The following is a 25909-nucleotide window of genomic DNA, read 5'->3' on the forward strand; positions in this document are numbered from 1 at the left end:
TGCTGAAAGATTCTGTTATTCACCATTATTCATTGTTACCTGCCTAGTCATCTCTCCAGATTGGTCCGTCATGGAAAGGGGTATGTGTGGAAACACGAGCTATTTATTGGTTTCCCAGAGGCAAGGCGGAGGGTCATACCATCATTAATTATCTGAGGAGACCAGACATCAACCAGTGTTTCCTGAATGTTCTTAATGTGTTTGTTTTGTTTTCTTTAATAAGATTATTGGTTAAATAACCGATGTATGGTTATGTAAATTTCATTTGAATGCATTAGTTTAATTATAACCTTACATATTTATATATTAGCCATGCTCTGTTGTTTGTTACCCCCTCTGTCTGTTGTTTGGTGCGGGTCACCAAACTATATATATGTGTAGGAGCTCCCTGTGTTTGGCCTGTCCTTTAATCCTGTCTCTTGGCCCTATCCTTTGTCCCGGTGTACCAGAGCATGAGTTATCCATCCCCCCCCGTTAAAGGCTAAACTGATCTCTGCTGTTTGTAGACCTCCATTACTGGAGGCCAGAGCAGACTTTGTTTAGTTGTATGAGAATCATTTTGTTTTGACTTTATTTTGTTTCACTTTCGATTTGCAAAGTTTAATTTCTTTTTTTTTCCACAATGAACGGATGCGTTGTTCAATAAACTGCAAAGATTCTGCACTGCCACTCCTGTCTCTGTGCCCTTCTCTTGGCCTGCCCTTTACACCAACTATAAAATCCCTCTCTATGTAACTGTTTGACGGACTCTTCTTGCAGACACAGTCTGGTCATGTCCTGCATTGACATTCTCAGCCACCTAAGGAAGAGTTGCTCTTCTGTTTTCCCTAACATATCACAAAGTTTGCCCAGTGCATACATCCAGCCTCTCTGAGAAAATGTTAGAGAAGTCTTCGCCAAAATATGGAATCCAGCGGGCGGTTGTAGATGAGGTAGTTGCAGTCTACAAACCAATATAGTTTTTGGCAGTCTGATCTGTGTTTCAGTTTTGAATGATTATTACACTGATTGTTACACTCATTTCAGGCATTTAAATGAATGGGCTTCTTGAGAAAGCTCACTCTCTTGTTTTTCACTTCGTCTCAGTACAGTGTCTCTTAAAAAACACTGTGCAAACAGTGATAGAACATTATTTTGCTGTGCAGTGATTCATCAGGTAGGGAAGCCCTTGTAAGTGTGTAAATTTTGGATGGGTCGTATCAGCCTTCTTTGGTCTACTGTTATTTTACTTCAAAAACGAAAAGCTAAACCAGCAGCTTTTTGTTCTATTAATATTTGAACTAGCATTGCATTTGCACGTCTCTGAAAGTTGCTTTGAAACATAGATATGCTTTATTATCCATAACAATTTATGTCTGTGCTAAGGATAAAGTCATACCACAAAAAGGACCCAAAGGAAATGAGAACATTTTCTTTTTCATTCTGAGTGCTCTGGAAAAATGAAGCATTTTCATATCCCATGGTAACAATAAAATTGTTAAAAGACAGGACTTCCGTATTTATTGTTTGTCTGTTTGTTTAACAGAAACATTAGAAGGAAAGTGAACTGGCATGGGGCATGTATTCCATGGGTACAAAGACAATATGCTTTTATATAATTACAAAACACCCTGCTCCATAATTTAGAGCTTTTCTGTGCCTAAAGTTTAGGAGGTTTGCAAGGGAGAATACCCGATTTTGTGCGAACTCAAACAACGCACCATATATAATTTATGCAAACATACATGCACGTATGCCCACACAGACACACACACACACACACACACACACACATACTTTTTATATAAGCAACGACTAATAAACCACTCATACAATTATGGTTCACTAACTTGTGAAAAAGTGAAGCTGCTTAAAACGTGTACTCCCACTTCTATCACCATTGGGTTCAATGTGAAAAAAAAAATCAGTTTGGCTGAAATGCCTTTGCAGAAGGTCAGTAAACACCAATCCTGTTTGCGTGCATAGGTCATGTGACATGGGCAAGACACAAGAAATCAGGAAATTTACAGTGAGCTGGACTTGCAGCTGGAGAAAGTAACAAGAAAAACCTGTGTCTCACCAGTCTATAGAAGTTGGCGAACCGCTTCTAGGAATTTGCCCCACAATAAAGGTAAAAGGGGAAAAAAATGATCAAAAAGTGATAAAATATCAACTGCATGCGTCCACACCCCCCAATAAAGTAATCCTTGTAAAGTGCGGCATGAATCCACACAACTGTTGTCCAACCACAAACAGAAGGTGATGCCGCATCTCGTGCTGCGCCACTTCTGCCCCCTTCCAACCTAACCAGCTGGCAGTACATAAAAAACTTTGTCCTGTCCAACCAACACCTCCAACTGATTGGCAGACCAATAGATGGGACCTCAGTCCTTTACCTGTGTTTTCTCTATGGCTTGGTATCCGATAGACACATCTTCCAACTGTCTATTTATTAATAAAACAATTATATCAACAAACATTTCAGTAAGTACACAAGGAAGAAAAGCAAAAAATAAAAAAAAACCACACTAAAACATATATTTTTTTAATGGGTGACCATTACAATGTATTGTAGGATGGATGTGCAATTCCTCATCTTCTCAGACAAGTGCGGAGTCATGCAATAGTGGGTGCACCTACAAGAGTCAGGTTACTGGACATGTTGAATGGTGAGCAAGATTAGTATGAATCAGTAAGTAAGCAAATAAATAAATAAATAAATAAACTTGGGCACCTAGTTAATATTTTTATGGCTGAAATTACTGGAAGTTCAAAATATTCAGCTGTACGCTAAATTCTTCAACAAACCTTTCCTGTTGTACTTTAAAACAATTCAAACAACAAAACCAATGTAATTTATCAGCAGAAATGTAAAAAGAAACAACAATGAGTCTTATTCAAATATGCACCATTTCATGTGCTTTGCAGGGGGGGTAACTATCTTTAGCCATGCTAAATGCAGCGTGTCCTCTAGCCTTCCAGCTAGGTAAGGAGAATTCATGGAATATGTGCAAGTTAACTGATTATTCCTAATGTTGTGTTTTTGTTTTTCATACATCTTCTTATGCTCAAACTTGGACACATCATCAGTGCTGTATCCTGGAGTCATCGGGTGCTTCTGGTCTCACAACAGACACCCTCATCCAGGCAACCTGACTGAGTTTGATCAAGCCTCAGCCTGTGTCCAAGTGGCATTCTACTCACCCCACTAGTCCCCCCTTTTCAGCCAGAGGCATCTGGATGCTTTCTCCACCACCTCCACGTTGTTGTTGATGGCTCTTCTCCTGCTCACTCCTGTGATGCCCTGGGTTCTATAGGCCTTGCTGAGGGAATGACTTACAAACCCCCAACTGCCCACCTCCACTGGCATGCACCTGATCCTCCACCCGTTTCCGTGGCAGTCCTCCATCAGCTCCTGATACTTCACCCTCTTCCTCTCATGCACATTTTCCATCCTCTCCTCCCAGGGAGTCTGCTGTTGTCTCTGCTTGGGCATTGTGCCAAGCTAGATCTCACCCTCCCCACCCCTTTCTCCACTTCACTCAAACGGGGCTCCTTCAGATTGAAGTATTGAAGTCTGCTGTTGGCTCTGGTGGTGTTATCAGCGCATTACATGCACTCAGTAGTCTCTTCTGGTGTTGCTGTAGGTGCGCTTATGGTAGTCGTTGATGGCGCCTCTGGAGCAGGTCAAATGGCTGGTCCTCTTCTGACCAGGGAGCTGTTTGGTCAACTTGAAGGGGTTGGCCAGGAATCCTGCTCTCTTTCAACTTAATATCATTATATATATTTTTTTAAATATCAGTGTATAACAGTCCAGATTGCTCTTCAGGCTTAAAGCAGAAAGTCATAGATAGGTGTTATATATGGCCTATCAGAGCAATGAATTTGTACAATGCAGAACCCATTAAAGGGAGGCATGGTGGTTCACAGCAAGAAGGTTCCGGGTCCAATTCCCCGGCTGGGCAGGCAGGGTCCTTTCTGTGTGGTTTGCATGTTCTCCACGTGTCTGCATGGGTTTCCTCCAGGTGCTCCGGTTCACTACCACAGTCCAAAGACATGCAGGTTAGGTGAATTGGAGACACTAAATTGCCCCTAGGTATGAATGTGTGTGAGTGTGTTTGTCTGTGTGTCTGCCCTGCGATGTACTGGCGACCTGTCCAGGGTGTTTCCCCGCCTTTCACCCTATGAGCGTTGGGATAGGCTCCAGCACCCTCTGCCACTCTACCGCGATCCTAACTAGGATAAGCATCTTGTTGGATTTTCTAGTGATTTTACAAGTAAACGAACCGGAGCAAAAGCGCGCTTGGAGAAAAGCTTTATTTGGTGGTGGTGGTGGAACCCGGCAGCAAGTCTGCTTGCGCCGCAACTTAACTCAGAGAACTGTTACCCTTATAGGCCTTTTATACCATGAAGCAAACAGACAATAGGTGTACAACGTTGCTTGATGCAAATCAGAATCGAGGCGTTAATGCTAAATTCCCCTTTTGTCTGTGATGGCTGCCATTCGCCCATTACCGGTTGTATTTTGCCTTAATCAATTGCTCTTGGCTCCAATAGTAACGCAGCGCCAAAGGTGTGAAGCTTTCTTTGCATCTATGGTAATAAGACCATCAGGTTAAACAGTTCTCCTATCATGAACCATGTCTGTTCAGATGTCACTATAATCTTACAGTCTTAAATTGTCTGTTATCAGCTGTATAATGCTCACTATTAGGGCTGCCACCTTTTAATAATAGAATAAGGAATAGAAAAATACAGCGACTTAGGTTGCTGTTTTTAACTGGGAGCTACAAAGAAACCACTGAGTTACACCTAATGGAGACGATGACCGTGATGTGCAATCGAACAGTACGCAGAGCTTGTTGGTCTATAGCTCACCACTGAAATTAAACTTCCCCACTACGCTTGTAGAACTGGTTTGATTTCACCTGATGTTATGTTATTCTGAGCACTTTGAGGACCAAGTGTATGAAACGACATGTACAAAAATAGGGGACAAATCGCGTCCCTTATTGATTCAATACGGGACGCAGCATTTTATTTTCCAATACAGGATGGGTGGCAACCCTACTCGCTATTCAAAACGAGAATCACAAACAACACTAGAACAGACATGTTAGAACACTGATTCTGCCCAGCTAGTTCATTTTCTTACAATGTAAATAATAATGATTGTGAATAATGAGCATGATGATCTAAGAGGAACTTCAATAAATCTTATTTAGCCCGCTAAAAAACAGCAGAAACTTATTTCTTGTATGGTATTGGATCTTCAGACCACCTGCTGTTTAAGACTAAGATGATCATTACATTATTTGACAGTTGTCACTATACGACCCAATGCTTCCTGTTTAATCCCTAATTAAAGCAACAATTCTCCTCATGCTTGTTAGCATTCACAGACTTATGTGCATCGTTTAATTGTATTTGATATGTTTCCAACTGCAACCTCTTTCAGTTAAGCTTTGCATTTAAATGTAGTATGGAGTGGAACCAAATTTCCTTGTCTTATCTATTGTTCGACTGAATGTAAATACATGGTTTGCCATTATCTGCTGTTGTGTTGTCATCATTCTTTCATTATCACCTTCTTTTTTTCCTTTCAAATTAGTGTGTTTTTCCTATGCTGTTTGATTATCTGCCATTGGAGAACTATCTCAGTGGGGATTACAGCTGAGCTGAATAAGGAATATAAGTATCACCCTTCATTCGATTTGAGCCCATTACAGTAAGAACATCATGACCCATTAAAAAGTCTCTGTTGATTTCCATTTTCATTTGGAACCAGGGATAAAACACAAAGGCGCTATGGATGCAATGAATTTGTCAGCCTTCAAAGGAGCTGATTCAAGCCAGTTTTGCTATCCAGCAGCGAATGACTCTTGTGTGAAGGGGACCTACAGTAAAGGAGCTCAGATCATCTTGTATATTCTATTGGTTGTAAGCATAGTGGTCACCATACTTGGTAACTTGGCAGTCATTGTGTCCATAGCACATTTCAGACAGTTGCACACACCAACCAACATGCTTGTGATGTCTCTGGCACTTGCGGATATGCTGCTGGGAGTGTTTGTCATGCCGTTGAGCATTGTAAGGTCTGTTGAAGGATGCTGGTACTATGGTGATGCTTTCTGTTTGTTGTACTCCGGTTTTGACGTATTATTTTCATCTGTGTCCATATTCCACCTGATTTGTATAGCTATAGATCGATACCAAGCTGTGTGTAATCCGTTACATTACCCAACCAGGATAACTATACCCGTGGCATGGCTCATGATTGCTTTGAGTTGGGGTGTTGCTGCAATCTATTCCTTTGGACTTTTGTATTTTAAAGAAAATACTGCGGAACTAGACGAGTTTATTGAAACAATATATTGCTTAGGGAGCTGTAATTTGTTGTTTAATGCATTGTGGGGAGCACTAGCTTTTCTCCTACCATGCTCTGTCATGGCTGGATTATATGCAAAAATATTTTTAATTGCGAAAAAACACGCTAAGAAGATTGTTGAAGCGGGCCTCAGCCACAGAAATTGCAACAAGGAAAACAGAAATCAAATTTCTCAGAGTTCTGAGCGCAAGGCTGCAAAAACATTAGGCATTGTTGTGGGTGCATTTATCTTCTGCTGGATGCCTTTCTTTATTAACTCTCTGGTTAATCCTTACACAAATGTTGCAACCCAAACCATTTTCTTTGAAGTGTATTTGTGGCTGGGCTACTTTAATTCTACAATAAACCCTATCATATATGCACTTTTTTATCCATGGTTCAGAAAATCGATTTATCTAATTGTTTCATTAAAGATATTTCAGACACATTCCTGTGATATAAATGTCTTTACCCCTTAACTTTTCACCAGTTTTTACTTCCCTCCCTCTGTATGTCACAAATGGCCTTCATACAGTTCAAACAAATCTGTCATGCATGTGAAAGTAAGACTATGCAGAATAACATTTTTCATAATATGGCACTTTTTCCACATAGTATGAAAGAGCATTTTTTTTCAGTATTTAAAAACACATACATTTACAAATCGCGAAGAGGAAAAATTGAGAGATATAGTGTGAAGAAAAAAAGAAAGAAAAAGAAAGAGACTGTTAAAAATTAATGCAGAACTGTGAAGGGAGAAATAGGACCCAGCATGAAGAATCAGGAAATTAACGTTTCTATTTTCTGTCTCTGTTTAACCATCTGTGGTTCAGTCAAAAATGTTCTGTATATTCTACAGCATAATGACATTCTAGGAGCTCTCATATAAAACAACCAAAATTAGTTTTGTGGTTTATGTATTTGACTTTTATTCGCCAAACAACTGTAATCTTTTGAATATAAAACATTTGCACAAGCATTGATACACTATTGTATTTTGTATGTTGTTCATGTATTACGGTAGGTGTTAGAAATACAATGATAGTTTCACTTCCCCTTGCCTTACTCTGTTGCTCTCTCTAAAATGCTCATACTTTTATGGATGGAGAATGTGGAACTGCTGCTTTACTATTACTAGTAGAATAGCTTGTAATACTTTATACGTATAGAAACAAGTTGTAATATTAACACTATAATTATGTACCTCCAATAATTATCTAATGAATCAACATATTACTAAAAAGCCTAAAGTTTTAGCATGAAAAATCAGTTTGGAGATCTTAATCAGAATTCATAGTATGACAGTATTAACTGCCTGGGTTATGGTTAAATAAGGGTTAGATTTTTGCTTTTGATTGGCTGCTGAGGTAAAATGCTTCACAACATAGCTGATGGTCCTGTTATTATTCTACAGTAAAATATAATTCAGGGAGAGAGAGTTGCAACATTTCAGACTTTCCACAACTGAAGCCGTTTTCTTTAGCTATTAATTTCCCAGTAATTTTTCAATATTAATCAACTTAAAAAGATCCCCTCTTGATAAAAGAGTCCAGATACTAATATTATAAGCCTAATGTATGAAATGTTGCTGAAACACACTTAATGATTAAAATATACACAGTACAAAGTGTTTTGCTTAGCTTATTTATCTTAAAGTTTCAATAGTGCTATAGATATGAGATAATTAAGATATAGAAACCATTCTTCCAAAAGGTATTCCCTCATTTGGTGCTTTGATGATGGCGTTGGAGAGCGCTGTCTAACACGTCGGTCCAAAATCTCCCATAGGTGTTCAACTGAGTGGAGATCTGGTGACTTCGAGGGCCATAACATATGATTCACAGTCATCAAGCCATTCAGCGACCCCTCGTGCCCTATGGATGAAGGCATTGCCATCCTGGAAGAGACCACTTTTATCAGGACAGAAATGTTTCGTCATAGGATAAAGATGATTACACAGAACAACTTTGTATCAATTTGCATTGCATTCAGGCCTGCACCGTTCTCTTGGTGTACACCACACATGCACTTGCCCACTTGTCAAGAATATGGTGAAGGATGACTCATCTGGCCATATCACTTTTTTCCACATCTCTGTAGACCAGTGCCTATGGATTTCACACCATTGAACTCTCAAATGTGCATTCATCTTTGTAATGAGAGGTTATTGCACTGCCGCCCAACTATAAAATCCCTCTCTTTGTAACTGTTTGACGGACTCTTCTTGCAGACACAGTCTGGTCATGTCCTGCATTGACATTCTCAGCCACCTAAGGAAGAGTTGCTCTTCTGTTTTCCCTAACATATCACAAAGTTTGCCCAGTGCATACATCCAGCCTCTCTCAGAAAACGTTAGAGAAGTCTTCACCAAAATATGGAATGCAGCAGGCAGTTGTAGATGAGGTAGTTGCAGTCTTCAGGCAGCTCTACAAACCAATATACTTGGTGGCAGTCTGATCTGTGTTTCAGTTTTGAATGATTATTACACTGATTATTACACTCATTTCAGGCATTTAAATGAATGGGCTTCTTGAGAAAGCTCACTCTCTTGTTTTTCACTTCGTCTCAGTACAGTGTCTCTTAAAAAACACTGTGCAAACAGTGATAGAACATTATTTTGCTGTGCAGTGATTCATCAGGTAGGGAAGCCCTTGTAAGTGTGTAAATTTTGGATGGGTCGTATCAGCCTCCTTTGGTCTACGGTTATTTTACTGCAAAAACGAAAAGCTAAACCAGCAGCTTTTTGCTCAATTAATATTCAAATTAGCATTGCATTTGCACATCTCTGAAAGTTGCTTTGAAACATAGGTATGCTTTATTATCCATATCCCAACAATTTATGTCTGTGCGAAGGATAAAGTCATACCACAAAAAGGACCCAAAGGAAATGAAAACATTTTTGTTCACTCTGACTGCTCTGGAAAAATGGAGCATTTCCATACCCCATGGTAACAATAAAACTGTTAAAACACAGGACCTCTGTATTTATTGTTTGTCTGTTTGTTTAACAGAAACATTAGAAAGAAAGTGAACTAGCATGGGGCATGTATGCCATGGGTACAAAGACAATATGCTTTTATATAATTACAAAACACCCTGCTCCATAATTTAGAGCTTTTCTGTACCTAAAGTTTAGGAGGTTTGCAAGGGAGAATACCTGATTTTGTGCGTACTCAAACAACTCACCATATATAATTTATGCAAACATACATGCACGTATGCCCACACAGACACACACGCACACACACACACACACACACACTTTTTATATAAGCGACGAGTAACAAACCACTCATACAATTATGGTTCACTAACGTGTGAAAAAGTGAAGCTGCTTAAAACGTGTACTCCCACTTCTATCACAAATCCATTGGGTTCGATGTGAAAAAAAAAACGGTTTGGCTGAAATGCCTTTGCAGAAGGTCAGTAAACACCAATCCTGTTTGCGTGCATAGGTCATGTGACATGGGCAAGACACAAGAAATCAGGAAATTTACAGTGAGCTGGATTTGCAGCTGGAGAAAGTAAGGTAAAACAATGTCTATTACTTAACTTTACAGACTTAATTCACCGAAACGAACGTTTATCGGTTTCAACCTCTACTTATATTCGGTTGAAATGAATAATCAAAAACTGTTTCTTTGAGAGGATACTCTACGTCTTGTGATATCAGTGTTCACAGGCGATTCGTATCCGTCAGAGACGTAAATTTATCATTTTCTGTGAAACGAAATGTCATTCGTTTTGCCAACAGCACTCATAAGCAGTTGTGGAATATATCATTGTGTTCAGTGTTTTTCTTTAGCTATGTACTAAATCGTGTAAGAAATGAGCTGCGCAAAGCAGCCCGCAGACTGAGACTTACAAGAAGGCGTGTTGGCTTCCGCATTTTAATTTTTTTTGTTTTTTTTTTGGGCGTACGAATTGGTGTAACAGGTGAATTCGCTTAGTCAGTGTTTCACTGGTCTCGAGTCGTAAAAACCACACATAATGATTTGCAGGAGCAGCTGCAAATCATTATTTTCCTGCTTGCTTCAACGTTTTTACGTTAGAACGCACCCCTGATATCTATCTATCTATCTATCTATCTATCTATCTATCTATCTATCTATCTATCTATCTATCTATCTATCACTGAGTGAAAAGAGGTGTATCCGGATTGGAATACTCCTGTATATTCCAGGATACTCCACATATAATCGGCTGTATCCGGCACTTTGCAGCTCTGTTACGCGGCATGGAATATTCCTGAATATGTACCGTGTTTGGGGGTCTGCCTAGAGCCCTTAGTTGCCATGGTGAATAATCCCTTGGGGGTGCTTGCAAAGGAACATTTACACTTCACACCTTAGACCACCAGGTATCCTGCAATTGGTCAAAAGTCTTTCTTTGGATTGGTGGAGCAATGTCTTGCCCCGTCCTCTATAACCCTTCCCCATTGGTCCATTGTGTGTCCCTAGACATGATTTAAAATGGTTTATATTATTAATATTATTATTGTTATTATTATTGGTGGTGTTGTTTTATGTTCATAGGTAGATTTTACAGATAGTCTGGCAAACAAAAATAAATTACACAAATTTTATTATAAATAAAGAAAATACAGTATAATATAAATTATAAGGCATACAAATTGACAATTATATATACATATCAATGTACAACATATAACAGAATAGAATACATTAGAACAGAATATACTGTAATATCATAGTATTTAATATGAATGCTTTTTGGGAGCATAAATGAAACTTTAAATGTTGAGTATCCAAGATGGCGTCCTCCTCTTCAGAAATTACATCTACTGATGCAGTCCTCTATATGGCAGCCTCTTCCTCAGTTTAAAGAACACTAGCTCTGGCCTTGTGCAGCTGCAAAACACAGTGAAAACAGATATTAGATCACTGAAAACAGCAAATGGAGAAAAAGTCTAAGAACTACTGGGGAAATGATGTTTTGACTAACTCTTCTCCTCCTTTGCCTCATTCGAGTGGCGATCCTGCCCTCCTCTTTGTTCTCTAGATTCCCTTCTTGGTTCATCCTGTAACTCTTTCGAATAGTCTCAATAGCTCTTGCAGGATGCTAGAGAGAAAAAAAAGGGGAGAAGAAAGGAAGATTGATTAGAAGTTTGTTTAGAATTTCAGGCACTGCAATGAAACAGTCACGATGATATAGTCTACCAACAACACACGTTGTCTTACCTTATCTGTGGATCATATCTGTGCGTGTTGTTTTCAGCATTATGCATTCTCCGCACATCTTTCTGTAGAAGCAAAATTAGTACAAGAGTTAAATTCAACCACATTAAGGGATAAAGAAATGCAAACGTATCAGAATGTGCGGCAGTCTAAGACAAAAGCCAGAAGGCTACAGAAATAAACTTACCGAAACAGAGTTATTTCCCGCTCGTCTTCTTTTTTTGAGCAGACTCCACTTGCGCCTCTTTGATGGGACTCCATCCTGTCCAACCGCCGAATAACATTCTCCATGAACGTTTACTGCTGTTCAGACATCTTCTTAAAAATGTATTTAACGGGGACACCAGGGGGGTATTTCAGAAAGCGGGTTTAGTGAAAACTCTTAGTCTGTTAACCCTGAGATGAAGGAAACTCTGGGTTTTCCGTTCCAGAAAGCGAGGTAACTCAAACTCTGGCTCAGTTACGTGGTAACTGACTCTGTGAACCTAACCTGCTCGCTGGCAGGTTTTCTTCAACAACCCTGAGTTTCTCCCTAGCTCCACCCTCCGGCTGAACCTGAAGCAGCTGTCAAACATGGCGTCTCCTTTCGTCGCTAACCCGATCGGTGTTGAAGCCAAATTAATTCACATAGCCTTATGTCGGGAGAGGTTTATGAGACCCCGATTAGATGTATTATCATTCCCTGATGACTACGTAATCGAGCGTTCCCGTTTTTCGTCACAATCTATCATTTATCCGAACAACTCCGGCCTACATCTCTAATATTAGACACAGTGGACTTCTTGCTCTCAGATCGGAGCAAATTCTTTGCTCTTCATTTTTTTTGCCGACGGGAGTTTCCTTTATAACACTGGCGACGCCGAGTATATCGGGAAAGCAACTGCTTGTAGAGCCGTAAAAAAGTGTCCCTTGTACTTAAACGGCTACTGCACATTTTTCTAGTGTCAGACCTCTAAGGACCATCAAAGAGGAATTACGCAGGATTGCAGGTGACTGATGTAGAATCATTCAGTTGAAGTAAATGATGATATTTTAAATTATATCGTGTTCATGACATTCTGCTGCGACCTCAGACTGGCATCAGTCGTTAGTTTTTATGTTGCAGGGTTTCCCAGTGTCATGGGCTGCATTGATGGCACACAGATCCCTATCACTGCTCCTTCAGTTAATGAAGCAGAATATGTGAATAGGAAGTCTTTCCACAGCATTAATGTGCAGTGTACACTGACTATTGTCTTACAATAACAAAGACTATACATCACAATATACTGCAACTAATATATCTCACTCTCTGCACTGTCAAGATCATATGTGATGCAGTGAACTTTATCACAAATATTGAAGCCAGTGGCCTAGCTCTGTGCATGATATACGAATGTATCATTAGTGTACCCTGAGCAACAGATTTGCACATGGTAAGTAAAGATTTGCACAAATATCATTCCTTGTGTCCCTCTTTTAACACCCTTAAAATGCATCCACTGTATAAATACAGGAGAGTTTGATGGCCACCTGCTTGGTGACTGAGAATACCCATGCCAGCCCTCCCTGTTGAGCCCTTACCCTGACCATGAGCTGGGCCCCCATCAACATTCCGGTGTGGCCCACAGCAGGACTAGAGCCTGGGTTGAGATGACAGTAGGCATACTCAAAGCCCGGCTCCAGTGTCTGCGTAAACTCAGGGTAACCCCAGAGACGGCGCGTGACATTATTTTGCCATGTTTTGTTCTCCATAATATTGCCACAATTAGAGGAGAGCAGCACCCTGCCGCAAAAATGAACAATCCTGAGGAAGACAGTCCCGTCCACCCTGCAGATGTCCTGGATGGAGAAGCCATCTGTGAGAATTTGCCAAAAACATTTCACAGATTAAGATACCATCACCCCCAGCAGTCAAATAAAGAAAAATCAGTCACATTTTATTTGGTCTTCTTTATTTCCTACAAATGCAACAATTACTGTATTTAGATTGTTCCAACAATTAACAATTCACCTGTGACCATGTACCCACCTCTAACTGGTGTTCCAGTAATTGAATTTCAAGGTAGGCCATTTAATCTGCCACTGCAAGTGCATCATTTTCTCAGTCAGTTTTAGCCATTTTCCTCAGGAGATGTATTTTATACAACTCCTTAATTCATAACTGAGAAAACATATGGATGACATTAAATTCTACAGATCTACAGAATTAACCTGGCATTTATTGAACATCTCACTGTGTCAGTCTGTGCTGTGGAGGTTGATGGACTCTTCTCCTGGTAATTCTCAGTCATGCTCTGTTAAAAAGGATAAGAATGTGTCATCCCTTCAATGTGCATTTTAAACTCAAAATTCCACACAAGAATGTCAAAACATTTGAATGGGGAGAGAAATATCAGTAGCTACCATACATAATATTAATGTAAACCACAGTAGGCCTTTCTGAATCCCTCTCTGTGGCAGCAGACAACGTGTCTTCATCATCATCCTGTGATGAAGAAGAGCTTTCTGTTTCAGTATACTTTAAACTACTATAATTGGCAAAATCGCTGGGAGTATTTACAGCCCAAATGTTAATCTGCTAAGCAGGATATTAGGCGAGAGGACATTTGTGTGTCTTAAAACAGCATTCTGTTGGGGGTTAAAGCTAATCCAACTTGAAATAGCAACTGAATGACATTTACTTTGTTTAATATGTCAAATATGATTAAAACCAAAATGAGGTACAATCATGAGCCTGTAGGCCTAAGCAAAATGTGCCTTACCTGTTTGAACCTGTTTGTTTTTATATTTCATTTTCAGCAGCTGCCAAGTGCGCTTTGTGCCCATTGGATTGCTCCTAAATGAAAATAGAATTTTATTCAATTACATTCCACCACTTCCACCTGTAATATTAAAAGAAAGTGTGCTTACATGTTAAATGAATAGACTTCTGCATTCAAACTTACGCACTGACTCGGGCAGTAATTCTCTCCCACGCCAATTGTCTTGCTTTTGCCGATGCAGTTGTGTTGCCCCTTTTTCTTTTTGGAAAATGTGCTCATACTCGCCATAAACACGTATCAGAATTTCTAACTGCAGCGGGGTGAAGTAAAACGACTTTTGTTTTCGCCCGTTGCCATGGTGAATCGTAGTATCGGAGCTCCATTGATGATGACTTTTAATAATTGTCACGCATGCGCTTAACTCAGAGTTAACATACTCAGAGTTGATCGAACCAACTCAGATCAGCTTTTCTGGAACCGAAAACTCAGAGTTTCCCATCTCAGGGTTCATCAGTTAAGGATTAAACTCAGAGTTTGTTAAACCCGCTTTCTGAAATACCCCCCAGTTGTTTGTTTTCGTTCGGACTCGGCGTTGGAAAAATTGGATATACCCGGCACACGAGTAGCCTCTCCACCCCGCAGTCCGTTCGAAAACTCAAGTGTTCTTTTGCAAGTCATCTTCAAAGTGCACACTATCGACAGAATACAAAGTACAACTACTGTAATCCTTCAGTGACTTGCTTCTCCTACATACAGGTAACCCCTTCCCCAAAGCAAATTTCATGCTGCAGTTGCACACAATGCTATTGGTTACTGTCACTTTACACCATGCACGCACAGAAAACTGATTGGACAGGACTCAACCTTAGATTCTAAGTGGGTGGTTTGAAAACGGGGCGCGTCCTCGTACTGAGGAGAAACATTCCAAACAAACAAGCGAGGAACAACAACAACAACAAAAAGTCCTGTGACCTGTAAACTTTTTAAAAAAGTTGTCCCGCATCCCTCATACTGAGATAATGTCCTGCATTTTTGTTGGTCGTTTGGTTTTTAACTGTCAGAAATAAAAAAATATATGGATCCATTCTTCTACCCGCCCGGCACATGAGCCGATTATTGCGGCATAGTTTCTAATCTATTTAATAGCGCTATGTCAAAAGCAGTAAAAATGCAACATAGCTGAGTTTTTTTAAAAGCCTTGCTTTCACCCAGTGGCTGAGAGGAGAGCATTGGCGGCTATGGCGGCCATCAGTCAAACTGTGCAGCTGTGGGGCCGACGAATTTATTTTCTACCTCACAGAAACCAAACTTAGTAAAACTTTACAGATATGAAGGTAAACGCTGTCAGCCGACATCATGGTCAAAAAGAAAGGAAAAAAGTTCTTTTATCCTTTCTGACCATGCTACTCATCCAATAGAGATTTTGGCTTGATATAAAGATTTGCATTGAAATGTTTTATTTTATGTAATATTTTATTTTGAGCCTTATTTATTCTTATAGTTGGATTTGGTCAAGGGTTTAACTTGAAAGACTTGAGCTGTATGATGCCTGCTGCTTTGCTTAAGTACAGTTGCCTTTGATGGGCCTGTAATGGCCAATGCATGTTGGATGTCTATCAGTACAAGTGTTTCTTATTCAGTTAGACTGACGTTATATCTAAGATTTACGTTATGTCTCAGCATTAGTAACATGTCCCACATTGTCCCACACAAACTTACTACTTGTCCCCCATTCGGTCTGTTTGCATCTGGTCACCCTGTACCTTTGACCCCAAGTAAAGGACAGTTGCATAACCATCAAATATGCAATTAATGAACCTTTAGACTTTTTTAAAATTATGTTTTCAGTGTGTTTTTGTATGCTCCATTAATTTAGCTGAACGACAGAGCAATGACATTAAAGGCTATATGGGCCTACCACTGCTGTATTATACACCATGCAACACCTAACAAGTTTGTGTGGTTATCAAAATATAGCCTAAATATTACATATAGGCTAACTGATAGAAAGTTACAGCAAGGAAGGGGGCAGGCTTCTGTACCCAGTGCCACCTAGACCACTGACTGTTATTAGCATTTGAAAGGCCATGCCTGAAAACCTCCCTCTAACAGCTGTATTCGGACATTTGCTGGAGTTTTCAGATCCGCATAACAGAGTTCTGTGGGCATCTGAATACCTCCGGCAAACAGCAGGTTTGGCGGAAGTTTACTTTGTCCGGATATTTCCGAATACACCACTTTTCACGCAGTGTATCTATCTATCTATCTATCTATCTATCTATCTATCTATCTATCTATCTATCTATCTATCTGTCTATCCATCTATCTGTCTGTCTGTCTATCTATCTATGCATCTATCCTTCATAATACTTGGTGTAACCATCTGCAGTTTTTAAGGGGCTCAAACAGTGATGCACTAACTGAAAAACCACTGTATAGTGAACACTTAGTGTCTGTCATTTACTGAAACACTCATATCAAATAAAATAGGCCAAAATAGGTCTGTATGAGCCCTGTTTACAGGCCCTGATTTTACAGTAATTTGTCTGTGTCTTTGAAATCACGTTAATCTTGCTGGTCTGAAATTTGTAACACCAAATGTTTCAGGGACTTTAGATTTGTGAAGGTTTCTTGTGCTTTGCCATGTCTGGAGTGCCAAAGGATCCAGATCTGCTAGCGCAGACAATAACCTCAAATATCCAGAAGATAACACAGCAAAGTAAGGGAATCTTTAGCTCTCTCTTACTGTTACTGTGCCTATATACCTCACTGCTTCTGAAAGCATTAAAAAAAAAAATCCTCCCATTATTTCCATCTTTTGCTGTTGCTTGTCATAATATTTTGTCTTTGCCTTTATCTCCACCAGCATCTGAAATACAGAGAATCATTAACCAACTCGGAACATCACAAGACACTCCTGACCTAAGGCAGCGTCTGTAAGTGTATCACACTCCACAAAAACAAACAAATAAAACGCTTAGAGGCTCAAGTGCACTAGTACACTCTGTTGGTCAACTAATCATTGAACTCTTCAGGAGTGATTGTTTGAGAATTGGTGTAGTAAACAGTAACCACGGGCCATGGGTCAAATATTTGTCCACAGGAGATCTTTATTGACAGATGTCTCTTGTGGCACCTTTGTTTTTTTTTAGTTAACACTTTATATGTCAGGCCATGTAGTACTGAATCATTTTCTAGACTATAGCGTCTATGGATTCCCTTTGAGTTATTTACTCAGTGTGATCTGATCACCTCCTTTTAGGGCATTCTGATTACATAAAAAAATAAATAAATAAAATCAGCATGAAAAAATCTAATGAAACCTTTAAGAGGGCACTCTTTGAAATATATTATGACAGATTTTCAAATGAGATGATGATGATGGTATGGTTTGGGTATCTTTACCAAACATACACAACTCATTGAACAACAGGTTGCCTCCCAAAGCCTGTCATTGTATTATTTTACATTGTTATAAACACATAAATCCACACACACATAAATAAATGTGGTTAATATTGTTGTAATTGCTGTATCTACTTAGATTACTGATTTCAGATATATTCTATTTAATGCACAAAGCAATGTGTTTTCATAGTGCGAGTGCAATAATGAACAGAGCTTTTCATTGTTACATAACTGTGGAAACTAAACTCTCAATAATAGTTAATATATGATTAACCGCACATCTCTGCCTACTCTGTCATCTATATGAATACATAAATATGCATTAAAACAAAATGCCGTTTCAGACTACGGGGCCATGCAGCTGTGAATTTATGTTACTAAATAGGTGTAAGGTAGAGTGGATAGGCAGTGGCTGTCTTTATAGCATTTAATTCTTTTATTACAATTTGTGTGAATAGAATGCAATGAGTAGTACAATTTATCCTTCAGTGTGGCAGTAAATGTACATGTTCAAATGTATCCTTTGTTTTTCTGGGCTGTATTGCTCTCATTAATGTTATTCTGTTTCTTTTTAAATGTAGAAAGGAAAAGCAACAAAATGCAAACCTACTTGCTAAAGACACAGACAAACTTCTGAAAGAATTTGGATCCTTGCCTGTGATCACAGAACAGGTACATGATATCCTGTTAGCCTGGTTTTGGATTTATGATGCCGGTGTTGTTAAATCAGAGTTCTTTTCTGCATTGTAAAACAGGAATGTTGAGAGTAATTAATCACATCCTTTTTTCTTTTTTTTTTTACCTAAAGCGCCAAAGAAAGATCCAGAAAGATCGCCTCATCAATGATTTCACTGGTGTCCTGACCATCTTTCAAAGAACTCAAGCGGCAAGCGGCTGAGAAAGAGGAGTTTGTTGCCAGAGTTCGGGCCAGCTCAAGAGTTTCAGTAAGCACAACAGGGGTGATTTCTGCATGGTGGCAATATATAACATGGTTTCTCTTTATAGCATGTCAAAATATACATGTTTTCTGAAAAGTTCAGTAGTTGAATACGGTTGGATCTCTAAGACAAAGAGCAATACAAGCTTCTGTATTTTCAGCAGGGTGGTTTTGGAGATGATGGACTCGGAGGGAGCGCTTCACCGTTTGAAAGGTTAGAGGTCAAGAATTGATTGTACTGAATTCAATAGACACACACACACACAAACACACACACACAATCTAGTCTTATGTCTGTCCGTGATATTGGTTATTCATGAACAAACACTAGCAAAACGTTAGATGAGACAACAGCAAGTACAAAGACAAATTATTATTTTGAGTGGCAAAAAAAGGCCTTTTATAGCAAGAAATACGTCACTGCCTTAATTTAGAACAATCAATTGATTTTTTAAATATATACCCAAGCTGTGTATTCTCAAAGACAGCTGCAAAAACAGCTGAATATTTTTAGTGTTTTCTTTTTTTCTGTGATTAAGATTAAAACAGTTGGCCCCGATACCACCTTTTCAATGGTTAGAGTGAACTTATGGCTAGATTTGGAAATGACTCATGCAGGAAAAATATTGCTGAAAAAAATACCACTTGCTCAAGTTTTTGGGTGAAGGGAAAGTTCCACTGTTCATCATCACAATAGCTATTCATTGACAGCTTTAGTTTGATGGTGTTGTGTCTGTGTCAGTGAGAGCTACATGCAGACGCAAACAAATGAAGATGCTATCACAGAGGAGGACCTGCAGCTCATCCAGGAGAGAGAAATGGCCATCAGACAGCTAGAGGTGAGAGCAGCCTGAAAATATGACCTCTGTAAACGAAGAGAACTCACTTGAGTGAACAAAGCAACTGACTCTGTGTTGTTGGTGTTTTTTTTTTTTTTTTTTTTTTATTTTTATTCATTTATTTATTTATTTTTTTTTTTCTAGTCTGACATTACAGATATTCATGAAATCTTTAAAGACCTGGGACTGATGGTGCGTGAACAAGGGGATATGGTTGGTAAGCATTACTTATACCTTTTTGTGTCCTGAAAAGCAGTAATTCACTTTGTATCTTAAAAGGTATCTGTTAGCAAAAACATACACACACACATACACACACACACAGGCACACATTTTTTCATACACACTGAAAATAAAGCATGCTAGAATGACTGTCAACATAGGTTCATTAAACTCATACAGTTCAAATTCATTGGGGATAAATAAATAAACTTGGGGACCTAGTTAATATTTTTATGGCTGAAATTACTGGAAGTTCAAAATATTCAGCTGTATGCTAAATTCTTCAACAAACCTTTCCTGTTGTACTTTAAAACAATTCAAACAACAAAACCAATGTAATTTATCAGCAGAAATGAAAAAAGAAACAACAATGAGTCTCATTCAAATATGCACCACTTCACGTGCTTTGCAGGGAGGTAACTATCTTTAGCCATGCTAACTGCAGCGTGCCCTCTAGCCTTCCAGGTAGGTAAGGGAAATTCATGGAATACGTGCAAGTTAACTGATTATTCCTAATGTTGTGTTTTTGTTTTTCATACATCTTCTGATGCTCAAACTTGGACACATCATCAGTGTTGTATCCTGGAGTCATCGGGTGCTTCTGGTCTCACAACAGACACCCTCATCCAGGCAACCTGACTGAGTTTGATCAAGCCTCAGCCTGTGTCCAAGTGGCATTCTACTCACCTCACCTACCCACCTCCAATGGCATGCACCTGATCCTCCACCCGTTCCCGTGGGAGTCCTCCATCAGCTCCTGATACTTCACCCTCTTCCTCTCATGCACATCTTCCATCCTCTCCTCCCAGGGCACAGTCAGCTCAAGTAAGATGAGCTGTCTTGTGGCCTCAGAGATCAGGATCATGTCTGGTCTCAACGAGGACTTAGGTGATATGTGGTAGAATTTTCAGCTGCCTCTCCCGGTTGACTGCCATCACCCAGTCTCATGCCATGGAGAGTTAGCCAATAGTGAGTTCCTTGGGTCATTTGTTCGGCTGCTGTCTCTCCCTGACAAACGTTATCATCTTGGCTGTAGCATGGGCGTATCTGCTGTCACCGATCCCCTTGCTGATTGCCTCAGTGATGGTCTTGAGGACCTAGTCGTGTCTCCAGCGATAGTGCCCCTTACCCAGTGCCTTGGAGCAGCTGCTCAGGATGTGTTTGAGGGTTCCTGTCTTGGAACACTGGTGGCAAGCGGGTGTTTCTATCTACCGTGCCCAATGTGAACAGGTTGGATGGGCTGGGGAGGACATTGTAGACCCCCTGAATCAACAACTGAACCCTCTGGTGGTTCCACTTCCAGATGTCCTGCTAGGTGACATTCCTCCCCATCGCCTGCTGCCACTTTATCCAGGAACCCTGTTGTCGCATTGCCACTGATCTGTTCACTCGCTTTTGCTCTACTGAAGCACGCACCTCCTCCTGCACCAGCTTTCAGCTCTCCTTCCCACTGGCAATATCATATCGGGTCAATGTTGAGCTCCCAAATCTGGCCCTGCCCTCTGCCACACTCGCAAGCCGAGTTTTGTGCTTCGGCCAGCTTCCTGCCTGCTGGATTGCCCTGGCTGCTCTCCACTTCCTCTCGTCCTCACAATGATCCCTGCACCGGACGCTTTGGTGCCCCTCGATCTGGTGTACTGCAGGTATTCCTGTGTCTGTGCCACGATGAATTCCTCCCTGACAGAGTTGAACGGGAGCTTGAGCTTATTGCTGTTCCCATACAGCCCAATGCTGCTCAGGCTGCGTGGCAAGCCAAGCCATCTGCGGAGATAGCTGCTCACCTTCTGCTCAAAGTCTTCCACTTCAGTCATGGGGACTTCATAGATGAGCAGGGGCCAGAGGATTCGTGGGAGGATCCGTGCTGGTAGACACAGGCCTTGAATCTTCAGGGAAGCCCAGACTTGTCCACAGCTCTCAACTAGCCCTTCAGCTCAGCACTAGTTGCCATAATGGAGTCTGTGTCTTTCAGGCTGCAGTTGAAGACCTTCACCACTTCCTCCACTTCACTCAGGCAGGGCTCCCTCAGACTGAAGTCTGCTGTTGTCTCTGCTTGGGCATTGTGCCAAGCTAGATCTCACCCTCTTCACCACTTTCTCCACTTCACTCAGATGGAGCTCCTTCAGATTGAAGTTTAGAAGTCTGCTGTTGGCTCTGGTGGTGTTATCAGAGCATTACATGCAACCAGTAGTCTCTTCTGGTGTTGCTGTAGGTGCGCTTATGGTAGTCGCTGATGGCGCCTCTGGAGCAGGTCAAACGGCTGGTCCTCTTCTGACCAAGGAGCTGCTTGGTCAACTTGAAGGGGTTGGCCAGGAATCCTGCTCTTTCAACTTTATATCATTATATATATATATATATTTTTTTTTTTTAAATATCAGTGTATAACAGTCCAGATTGCTCTTCAGGCTTAAAGCAGAAAGTCATAGATAGGTGTTATATATGGCCTATCAGAGCAATGAATTTGTACAATGCAGAACCCATTTAAGGGAGGCATGGTGGTTCACAGCAAGAGGGTTCCGGGTCCAATTCCCCGGCTGGGCGGCCCTTTCTGTGTGGAGTTTGCATGTTCTCCACGTGTCTGCATGGGTTTCCTCCAGGTGCTCCGGTTCACTACCACAGTCCAAAGACATGCAGGTTAGGCGAATTGGAAACACTAAATTGCCCCTAGGTATGAATGTGTGTGAGTGTGTTTGTCTGTATATCTGCCCTGCGATGGACTGACGACCTGTCCAGGGTGTTTCCCCGCCTATCGCCCTATGAGCGTTGGGATAGGCTCCAGCACCCTCTGCCACTGTACTTTGACCCTAACTAGGATAAGCGTCTTAAATTGTCTGTTATCAGCTGTATAATGCTAACTACTAGGGCTGCCACCTTTTATATGGAGAAATAAGGGACGCCCCGCCAAGAACCCCCCCGCCCCTCCCCCCCAACCTTTGCAGCTGTTAACTGTAGAGGAGGATTGAATTGAAAATATGTATGTATTAGGCTGTTAAATACAAAAGGAAAAATAAATACAAAAGGATCGTTTTTTCCACTAAATTAGAGATAAAAAAACTATTTTTAAAAGTGTATCAAGTTTGTGGCTTATACAGGATAGACTGATAGGCTTATTTAGTTAGATGTTTTAAATTGCACATTGTCATATTTATGTAATGTATCGTGTTTATGAATTATAAAATAAATAACTATCATAACCTTCAGCCAAAAATCGGAATATCAGGATGATATTTGCACTGATTATTGCCTAGCTATTTGTATTGATTACTGTGTAATATAGACTAACATAAGCCATATTATAGGCTACAGTTGGTAGTCTACAATTAGACAATACACCATGTCTGCCTCGGGGGAAGTCTGGGGTATAAGGAATCGAGCAATTCCACTCTTTTCAGCGCGGGACCTGAAACATCATTGAAATAATAAGGAATAGAAAAATACAGCGACTGAGGTTACTGTTTTTAACTGGGAGCTACAAAGCAACCACTGAGTTACAACTAATGGAGATGATAACGGTGACGTGCAATCGAACAGCACGCAGAGCTTGTTGGTCTATAGCTCACCACTGAAATTAAACTTCCCCACTCCGCTTGTAGAACTGGTTTGATTTCATTTCATTTTATTTTCCAATACAGGACGGGTGGCAACCCTACTCACTATTCAAAAACAGAATCACAAACAACACTAGAACAGACATGTTAAAATACTGATTCTGCCCAGCCAGTTCATTTGCTTATAATGTAAATAATAACGATTGTGAATAATGAGCATGATGGTCTAAGAGAAACTTAAATAAATCTTATTTAGCCTGCTAAAAATCAGCAGAAAGCTAGTTCTTGCACTGTATTGGATCTTCAGATTGTTTCATTGTGTGACTACCTGCTGTTTAAGACTAAGATGATCATTACATCATTTGATAGTAGTCACTATACAACCCAGTGCTTCCTGTTTAATCCCTAATTAAAGCAACAATTGTCCTCATGCTTGTTGGCATTCGCAGACTTATGTGCATCGTATAATTGTATTTGATATGTTTCCAACTGCAACCTCTTTCAGTTAAGCTTTGCATTTAAATGTAGTATGGAGTGGAACCAAATTTCCTTGTCTTATCTATTGTTCGACTGAATGTAAATACATGGTTTGCCATTATCTGCTGTTGTGTTGTCATCTTTCTTTCATTGTCACCTTCTTTTTTCCTTTCAAATTAGTGTGTTTTTCCTATGCTGTTTGATTATCTGCCATTGGAGAACTATCCCAGTGGGGATTACAGCTGAGCTGAATAAGGAATATAAGTATCACCCTTCATTCGATTTGAGGCCACTACAGTAAGAACATTCCAATGGCAATGACCCATTAAAAGGTCTCTTTGTTGATTTCCATTTTCATTTGGAACCAGGGATAAAACACAAAGGCGCTATGGATGCAATGAATTTGTCAGCCTTCAAAGGAGCTGATTCAAGCCAGTTTTGCTATCCAGCAGCGAATGACTCTTGTGTGAAGAGGTCCTACAGTAACGGAGCTCAGATCATCTTGTATATTTTATTGGTTGTAAGCATAGTGGTCACCATACTTGGTAACTTGGCAGTCATTGTGTCCATAGCACATTTCAGACAGTTGCACACACCAACCAACATGCTTGTGATGTCTCTGGCACTTGCGGATATGCTGCTGGGAGTGTTTGTCATGCCGTTGAGCATTGTAAGGTCTGTTGAAGGATGCTGGTACTATGGTGATGCTTTCTGTTTGTTGCACTCCAGTTTTGACATGTTCCTTACATCTGTGTCCATATTACACCTGATTTCTATAGCTATAGATCGATACCAAGCTGTGTGTTATCCGCTACATTACCCAACCAGGATGACTATACCCGTGGCATGGCTCATGATTGCTTTGAGTTGGGGTGCTGCTGCAATCTATTCTTATGGACTTTTGTATTCTAAAGCCAATATAGCTGGACTAGACGAGTTTATTGAATCAATATATTGCTTAGGGAGCTGTAATTTGTTATTTAATGCATTGTGGGAAACACTAGGTTTTCTCCTACCATTCTCTGTCATGGCTGGATTATATGCAAAAATATTTTTAGTCGCAAAAAAACACGCTAAGAAGATTGGTGAAGCAGGCCTCAACCACAGAAATTGCAACAGGGAAAACAGAAATCAAATTTCTCAGAGTTCTGAGCGCAAGGCTGCAAAAACATTAGGCATTGTTGTGGGTGCATTTATCTTCTGTTGGATGCCTTTCTTTATTAACTCTCTGGTTAATTCTTACACAAATGTTGCAACCCAAACCATTTTCTTTGAAGTGTTTGTGTGGCTGGGCTACTTTAATTCTACAATAAACCCTATCATATATGCACTTTTTTATCCATGGTTCAGAAAATCGATTTATCTAATTGTTTCTTTAAAGATATTTCAGACACATTCCTGTGATATAAATATCTTTACCCCTTAACTTTTCACCAGTTTTTACTTCCCTCCCTCTGTATGTCACAAATGGCCTTCATACAGTTCAAACAAATCTGTCATGCATGTGAAAGTAAGACTATGCAGAATAACATTTTTCATAATATGGCACTTTTTCCACATAGTATGAAAAAACATTTTTGTTTTTCAGTATTTAAAAACACATACATTTACAAATCGCGAAGAGGAAAAATTGAGAGATATCATGTGAAGAAAAAAAGAAAGAAAAAGAAAGAGACTGTTAAAAATTAATGCAGAACTGTGAAGGGGGAAATAGCACCCAGCATGAAGAATCAGGAAATTAACGTTTCTATTTTCTGTCTCTGTTTAACCATCTGTGGTTCAGTCAAAAATGTTCTGTATATTCTACAGCATAATGACATTCTAGGAGCTCTCATATAAAACAACCAAAATTAGTTTTGTGGTTTATGTATTTGACTTTTTATTCGCCAAACAACTGTAATCTTTTGAATATAAAACATTTGCACAACCATTGATACACTATTGTATTTTGAGTGTTGTATTATGGTAGGTGTTAGAAATACAATGATAGTTTCACTTCCCCTTGCCTTACTCTGTTGCTCTCTCTAAAATGCTCATACTGGAACTGCTGCTTTACTATTACTAGTAGAATAGCTTGTAATATTTTATACGTATAGAAACAAGTTGTAATATTAACACTATAATTATGTACCTCCAATAATTATTTAATGAATCAACATATTACTAAAAAGCCTAAAGTTTTAGCATGAAAAA

General features: G+C 39.9%; 2 protein-coding genes and 2 pseudogenes across 2 annotated transcripts; 3 read left to right on the top strand and 1 right to left on the bottom strand.

Annotated features, from left to right (window-relative positions):
- Nucleotides 1-5796: 5796 nt before the first annotated feature.
- LOC115819356 (trace amine-associated receptor 13c-like) lies at nt 5797-6825 on the top strand. Its single transcript, XM_030782919.1, has one exon. It carries the CDS (start codon nt 5797-5799, stop codon nt 6823-6825), a length of 1029 nt encoding a protein of 342 aa, XP_030638779.1.
- Nucleotides 6826-9822: 2997 nt separating this feature from the next.
- Nucleotides 9823-19721, top strand: LOC115819357 (syntaxin-7-like; annotated as a pseudogene).
- Nucleotides 19722-20382: 661 nt separating this feature from the next.
- Nucleotides 20383-22256, bottom strand: LOC115819358 (uncharacterized; annotated as a pseudogene).
- Nucleotides 22257-24113: 1857 nt separating this feature from the next.
- On the top strand, nt 24114-25142 carry LOC115819359 (trace amine-associated receptor 13c-like). The gene has a single exon (XM_030782920.1). It carries the CDS (start codon nt 24114-24116, stop codon nt 25140-25142), a length of 1029 nt encoding a protein of 342 aa, XP_030638780.1.
- Nucleotides 25143-25909: the final 767 nt, after the last annotated feature.

Source organism: Chanos chanos, chromosome 8, assembly GCF_902362185.1.
Source record: "Chanos chanos chromosome 8, fChaCha1.1, whole genome shotgun sequence".
Lineage (NCBI taxonomy): Eukaryota > Metazoa > Chordata > Actinopteri > Gonorynchiformes > Chanidae > Chanos > Chanos chanos.

What these genes read in the sequence shown, in the direction of transcription:
- LOC115819356 (XM_030782919.1), top strand. Translation starts at nt 5,797, where the DNA reads ATGAATTTGTCAGCCTTCAAAGGAGCTGATTCAAGCCAGTTTTGCTAT.
- LOC115819359 (XM_030782920.1), top strand. Translation starts at nt 24,114, where the DNA reads ATGAATTTGTCAGCCTTCAAAGGAGCTGATTCAAGCCAGTTTTGCTAT.